General features: G+C 47.5%; 1 protein-coding gene across 1 annotated transcript in view; it reads left to right on the top strand.

The window, feature by feature from the left end:
* Positions 1-1,512: 1,512 nt before the first annotated feature.
* Positions 1,513-7,587, top strand: part of ANKRD13A (ankyrin repeat domain 13A) — a 46,968-nt gene continuing 40,893 nt past the window's right edge. The window contains exon 1 of the mRNA XM_007954964.2: positions 1,513-1,608. Coding sequence (XP_007953155.1) covers positions 1,513-1,608 — 96 coding nt within the window. The remainder of the gene's footprint in view (positions 1,609-7,587) is intronic.

Here is a 7,587-nt window from a genome sequence, read left to right as displayed (position 1 = left end):
GTCTGAGGTGGAAACTCAAAGGATGGACTTCATATCTGCAGATTGTGGTCAAGTCTAGGTATTTTATATGAGTCCTTTCAGTCTTAATCCAAAATCCAAATGGCTAGCTTCAAAAAGAAATAACACTTATAGGTGGAATACACCATTTTCATAGGTAGTTTTGAATCATAACTCACTTCAGAGTTCAGATACAACAGTGGTTCTCGGCTGGGGACCATTTTTTTTTTTCCCCAGGGGACATTCGAAAAATATCTGTAGACATTTTTTGGAGGGTGCTACTGACATCAAATCAGTAGAAGCCAGGGGTGCTGAAGTTCCACAACAACAACAAAATTATCCGTCCAAAATGTGCGGAAGTTGAGAAACTGTGATAAAACTATACCCTCAGTATGCAAATATTTAATGCCATCCCTCCAGGGTTTATAAAAAACAAACACATTACAGTCAGTCAAACTTTGACTCAAAGTGACCCCATAGAACAGTAGAACTGCCCCATAGGGTTTCCAAGGTTGTAAATCTTCACGAAGCTGATAGCAGCATCTGCGTCTCGTGGAGAGGCTGGTGGGTTCCAACCGCCAACATTCTGGGTAGCACTGGAACTCTCAACCGTTGTGACACCAGGACTTCTTCCAGGGATTATGTTATTGTTGCTGTTATATGCCTTGGAGTCAGACCCTCTCATAGCGACCCCTCCTTGGGTTTCCGAGGCAGTATCACTAGGGAAGCAGACTGCTCCATCTTCCTTCCGGGGAGGGCTGGTGGGTTTGAACCGCCAGGCTTCTGGTTAGCAGTCAAGTGCCTTAGTTATAGTTCCTCCCCTAAAATTGTTTGGTGTTGCCCACTTCCAAAATGGCTCCTGACCAATCACGGAAGCATCTGCCCTGGTCCAAAAAGGCTGCAAAGGGAGTCAGTAGTCCGAATGGTTTAGTCCAGGCCCAGTTGTCACCCCCTCCCCGCGACCTCAGAGCCAATGGAAGAGGCCCAGTTGTGGACCGGACCATCTTGGATCAATGAAGCAGAGGGAAGGAAGATGGTGATGGGTAGACCAAGTTTTCCAAGTCGAGATCCTGGGAGAAAAGAGGGAACTCAAGCTATGTTTTAGAAATTATGCTGTGTTCCCGGTGTGGATTTTGAGGTGGGTGGGATTCGGCGGCCACCTGACCGGCCGCTTAGGACTCGACCTCCCCCTCCATGGCCTGCGGTGGTTCGCTCCCCACACTTCCCTGTTTGGGACAGTTCGGCCCCCAGAAGTCAGTTCCGGAGCTGTCAGCGCGGGCGGGAGCGCGGCGGGGCGCTGGGTGGGCGCGGCCGACCCGGTCCCCGACCCGGCCCGCGACCCCGACCTCCTGCGCATCCAGCACGAGGCCCGCTAGGCCACTCAGCCGCGCCCCTCTCCTGCTTGCTCACTTCGTCCTCTCTCGCTCGCCGCCCGCCGGGCGGGCGCCGGAGACCCCACCGGGGCTAAGGCTTCTGGCGAGCGGGCGGCGAGGGCCCGGCTGCGGCCTCCGCGCCATGTCCTCGGCCCGCGACGCCAGCGGCGACTTCCCCCTGCATCTCCTCGTCTGGAACAACGATTACCGGCAGCTCGAGAAGGAGCTGCGAGACCAGGTGAGGGGCGGGACTGGGGTAGGTCCCCGGTGAGGGGGAGTTGGAGATCGCTTACTCTTCCTGAGCTCATTTCCAAGCCTTTGCCCTCGGGGTCCCGCGGAGCCCATCAACTCTGCAGTCTTGGGACGGCAATAATACCAAAAAAACAGGACATGTATTGAGTGCTTACTGTGTGCCAGCCTCTGTGCAGAGGGTTTTATATGCATTCTAACTTTTCCAACAGCCTTAGGGTGTAGGTATTAGGATTCCATTTGACAGAGAAGGAAACTGAGGCAATCAGAGGTTATGGGCCTCGTGCAAGGTCGTCCAGGTAATAAGTTTGCCAAGTCGGGGTTTTAAGTAGGCTGGCAAGCTCCAGCGAGCAAGGTCTTTCCCATTCATTGTTGCCATTTTTCGGTGCCATAGAGTCTGCTCAACTCATAGCGACCCAATGTTTAGGCTCCACCGTTAGTTACTGTCTCTCTCCGAGACCTCCATGTTAGGCGTTACTGTCTTCTCATCTCAGCCACGTTTGTTGTAAGATAGAGCTCGGTCAGGTTTGCAGGCCGGGTTCTAACTTGCTCTGTGTGACCTTGGGCAAGGCAATTTCCCTCTCTGGCTCACTTTAGCTTATCTGCAGAGTGAGAGTGTTGGTACTTATGTGGGCAAACCCAGTGCTGGACTACCTTGATAGGGCTGGGATGAGGTCCAAGAATCATTATTTTCACCAGCTCCCTAGGGAAGCTGGTAAGTTCCAAAGTTTAAGAATCACTGGTACCCAGGATCCTCACTATTTTTCCTTGTTCCAAAGTGCTCTGAGTCCTTGTCTTGTTTATTGCCATCTCTTCTCAACTGATTCTCAGCTGGAGGTGATTTTGCAATGAGTGGAAACATTTTTGGGTGTTAGAGATGGGGAGGTGGGGGAATGCTGCTAAACATTGTGCAGTGCGGACAACCCCCTATAACTGAATTAGCAGGCCCAAAACGTCAAGTGTCTTGCTTGAGGAACCCTGCTGTAAACCAAACCAAAACCACTGCTATCGAGTTGATTCCAACTCATAGCAGTCCTGTAGGACAGAGTAGAACTGCACTGTAGGGTTTCCAAGGCTGCAAATCTTCATGGAAGCAGACTGACACATCTTTCTCCCGTGGAATGGCTGGTGGGTTCAAACTGCCTGCCTTTTGGTTAGCAGCTCAATGCTTTAACCACAGCGCCACCAGGGCTCCTTCATGCTTTTAAGGGCATCCCGGCATTTCTGGGAGGTATGGGTGCCATCAAGTTACAAGCTAGCAGACTTAACAGGATAAGGATTTGCAATGATCTCCGAAATCTGGTTTAATTGTTCTTGTTGGGTTTGTTCATTTTATCCAGTGGGCTATGGTCCTGGTCTTTGAATGGCTCAAAACTGGTCCCATAAGTAAGAAATTTTAGAAGAAAAGGATGATTGGTATTCTTTTGGTAGGGAAAAACTGAGCCAGGTCAGCATCATCACCCCATTTGATGAATGCTGATTGCTGAGTGCGTGCTTGCCCTTGCCATGTTTCTCTTAAGTCTGTCAGGCACCCACTGGAAATCAAAAGTGTGTTTCTTGTTCATTTAAATCATCTGTCCAGACAAAAGAAACTTTTCTGAGAATCGTTGCTTTTAATTAGTTGGCACCACCAGTGTGTACAAGTTAAGGAGCTATGACACAGGCCCCAGATTAAATGATTCACCGCTGGGCATCCCAGCACACCTGATGACTTCATTCCCCTTCTACTCGGTGTGGCTCGGAGGGAATTCTCCATCATTTTATTCTTAGCTCTATCTCTAAGTCTGTCCTGGGACACTTTAAAAGATGACCAGACTGGTTCTGGTTTTTAGATGTCTGCTGAATTTTGTGTCTCCAGTTCTTTAGTGTCTACCCCAGCCTCTTGTGAAATGCCAAGAGAAAATACAAAGAATGTCACAGAGGGTTCATCATCATTATTAAATCATCCACTCTTTTAATGCCAATAGGAATTGAAAACAGGTGGCTTTCTAGTCATGGGAGATGAAGAAAAGAGTTTAAATGAATCACATTTTTTTTTGTTCTTTAAATTTTAAACAGAATGTCAGTACTTGTTTGATAAGACAAGAACAAACAAGGTCTTGGTTTATAATCTAGAATGTGTCATAGTTGAATTCTCTCTTTCCTGCAAACTTTGTTAAAACTGTTCATTGAAAGTTCTCTGTGCCTCTTAACCATGAACCATGTTAAGGGCACTTGTGACCAGGGAGTGTAATTTCAAGATTTTCCTGGAGTAAATTGGTCCTAATGCCTTCAGTTGTCAACAAGGGTAAGGAGGAGTAGTCATCTTTGCTAATTACTTGGCTTTGACTGTCGGTTATTTCACAGCATAGCACTTCCCTTTGGGGAAGAAACAGTTGAAGTGTAGCCATAGAGAATGGCTTGCCATGGACGCCTGACCTGCAGGACCACGTAATCCAATCTCAGTCTCACAACTTGGTCACTGAAAGGCTCCAGACAGAGTGACTTTTTGGACATGTGACTTGTGTAGCAGAGTCCTTTGCTCAGAAGGGTCTTACACTTGGTTTAATGCTCTGTGGTCTCCATCTTGAAATTCTTATTTATTTTTGAATAAGGGGGATGCATTTGATTTTCCACTGGGCCCTGTAAATTATGTAACTGCTCCAGGGTAAAGAAGTTAATGATTGGTCACATTAAAATATATAGCAGGAAATGCTTTGTCCCTTTCGTATTTATCAGATCTTTTACTGATTGTGAAACAGCCACCTACCTCTGTGGCATGGAGGCAGTTGGGTTTAATGGTGTGAAAAGGGAGTGGGGACAGCTTTGCCTGACCTGGGCTGACTTCATGGGGGGGAGACAGAAACACGATCAGCAGCATCAACCAAGGCTTGTTCCCAAGAGGCGGTGGTCAGATATGCTGCCATCCTGTAACCCTCGTACCAACCTTGATACCAATTGTCCCTCCCACAGCACTCTGCTTCTCTGCTGAATTCAGTAATTTGTGGCAATGGCCACACAGAACTCACAGATGATACTCACGATTGTGATGTTTATTAGGGAGGTAACAGGTTACAGTTCAGGTTTGGAAACACTTAGTATACAATTCTTTAATCAGGACAGCCTCTCTTTGGCCCTTGGCCTCTTGGCCTGGCCTCTGCCCTGCTCAGGCAAGTGTTAACAGAATTAGTTCTGTTAAAAGGTTCAGCTCATTCTACCAGTAAGCCTCCTGCCTGAAGGCACTCAGCTTTCTTGCTCTGTGGGCTGGCAAGCCTGCTGCTCTGTCTTGTGCCAGTGTTTCGGTTCTGCTGCCTCTGCTGTCACCCACTCTCTGTGTCTCTCTGCCAAGGAGGTCCAGCACAGGGATCTTGGGTCCAAGGACACATCCCACTCCTGGTTCTTTCTTGATGGCAGCGAACTCTTTTTTTGCCTCTCCGATGGCTCATTTTAAGCTTAGTGAACTGGTAAAACTGACCAATCCCCATGTTAGGGTTCCATATACCTTATTTCCATGGTCCTACCTCGGAAACCCAAGGAGGGGTCGCTATGAGTCGGGGCCGACTCGACGGCACATAACAACAACAACAACAACCCCCATAAAGGTGCCATGTACCTTATTTACATTATTAGCAAGCTCTCTGGGGGGGGGGGCAAGATATCTACCAAGGGGCCACAGCGCCTCATATTTACATAGTCCCACCCAGTCATCTGCTGGTAGTCACCAAGACCATGGCTGGAAGAGCCATCTTAAGTAATTCACTGCACTGCATTAATACTGATTCCTTTGTGAGCCTGGGCAAGTCATTCACCCCTCCTAAAATGTTTCATCGCCTGTGAAAATAGGGAGAGTCACACTGAAGGCTTGTCATTTTTCCAGAAGTTTGTGCTGAAGTGTTTCTGATGCAGTCTTAAGATTTCATTGTCATGCCAACCCTCTGAGATGTGTACTACTGTGATTCCCATTTTACAGATGAGGAAACTGAGGTGAGGAGAGAGGCTCAGTCACACTCCTAGCTACTGGCGAAGCCAGGATTGGAACCCTGAATGCAGGACTCTGTCCAGATCCTGTTTTCTTAACCACTTCACTCTACTTCTTCCAGTAAGAATGCCTCTATTTCAGGGGATGAAGGAAGCTGTGGGTTGAAAGGGCAGACATGTAGCATGTTAGAGCATTACCACTTACCAGTAGCTGTTGTTGTTATAATTGTCATCCATAAACCTGTACATTTAGCTCCTTTCATGTATCTTCCAGTTTTTCTACAAGGAACATGTATTGATTGCACAGTTCAAAACCAGAAAGTTCCTGTCACCCCAGCAATATGTTTCTGCTGTCTTCTTCATTCTTTCAGTCACATTAGAGGGACTCGAGAGCCACAGTGGCAGCTGTAGGACATTAATTTTCTATCAGCGACAGCAGCACAGAAAGAATCCGGTCTATCTAGATGAAGGGGATAAGCCACGAGTTCGAGCCAGCCCCAACACCCTCAATCTTGCCAATAATTGGTGCTCCTGTAACTGCCAATGGGAGTTTCACGCTTTCAACGTTTGCTCAGCAAAGGCATTTAATAAAGTGCCTCTTAACTCATCAGCCCTGCTGTCTTTGATGTTCAGTGGGCCTTGAGTTGGTTGCTGAAGTTGCCACTATTTGTTTTCTAGGTATATCATTTGTCATTCAGCTGAAGAGGCCTGTTAAACTCCTTTGGCCTTCTTACCAATACTGGATGAATGAAGGAAAAATTAAGTGCACCTTAGACAGGGTAGGGAAAACCCCCAGGATTCAGGGTGGAGAGTAGCCGATGAGGTCTGAGTCTTGGTCCAGTCTGGGACCAGCAGCTGAAAGTAGAGCATCCATGCCCAGAGGAAAAGAACGGTCTAGGCAGAGAACCATCCTGGGCTTCCAGCCCCAGCCGTTGGCAGGCCAGGGGCGACCAATGGGCACACATTCCAGTTGGTGCTCTTTAGCTGGAGGCCTGTTGTGAGCCAGGGGCCAGACAACCAAGATGAAGGCCCGCGAGTCCCTTCTCAGGTGCTTCCCCTGTGGCCATTGGGCTCAGACTCACTTGAGGAAATCAGGCCAATGGATATGCCTTTCCACCTGCCTTGGGATGGAGAAACCAGCTGTGGCCACAGCTGCAAGGGACTAGGACAGACTGAGAGTGAAGAGAATGGAGGTGTTTGGCTGTCTCTTGCAGGGGCCCCCCAGAGATGACAGGGACCCTTTGTGAAGTACTTCCTGCCTGCTGGGTACCATCTGGAACATCTGCATTTTCATGTAATCTCCAGAACAGCAGTGAGGTGTAGGAGGTGCTGTCATTATCCCCATTCTGCCGAAGTGGACACTGAGGCACAGAGGGGTGCAGTCATTCACTGAGGCTGGTGAGGAAGCAGGCAGTGGGGCCCCAGTTGACTCTGCAGGCTGCACCCTAATCCCAGCCCTTTGCTGCCTCCAGAAGGCAGGAGGGTAAAGAAGGCTGTGGGCATGAAGAGTGGGAGGGCTTAAATCAAATGGAAAGGAGGTTTGATTTGCAGGCATCTTACTCCTTTTCTTCTTGTGGAACACTATTATGTTAACCAGGATGAACGTATTTTTTAATTTGGTACGACCCATGAACATACTTAAAAGAAAAATTTAAACCTTTAGTGTAAAAGTGAATTCCAGTTATCCTGCTCTCTGAACTAATGTCTTATTAACCACAATGAAATCTGAACAAATGCCTTTTAGGAAGAAAGTGACAGCTTGCATGACACTATGTAGTGTGGGTGTATAAGAAGAGTTATTTTTCCCTGTGCTTCTTCTGAGAACTCGTTAATGAAGGTGTTTTTTATTGCCCCCATTTTACAACTGAGCAAATTAAAGCTGAAGAAAATTTAAGCAACTTGCCCAAAGCCAAACAGTATATTGATGATAGATTACTTTTATATATGACATATAAAAACATACACAGCAGTCTTTTTGTATCTTTATTGAGATAAAAGTCACAGTTTTCCC

This window comes from Orycteropus afer, unplaced genomic scaffold (genome assembly GCF_000298275.1).
Source record: "Orycteropus afer afer isolate SDZICR_OR568_19922 unplaced genomic scaffold, OryAfe1.0 scaffold00487, whole genome shotgun sequence".
NCBI lineage: Eukaryota > Metazoa > Chordata > Mammalia > Tubulidentata > Orycteropodidae > Orycteropus > Orycteropus afer.
Note: the sequence above shows the minus strand (reverse complement) of the source record. Positions and strands in the feature narration are given on the sequence as shown.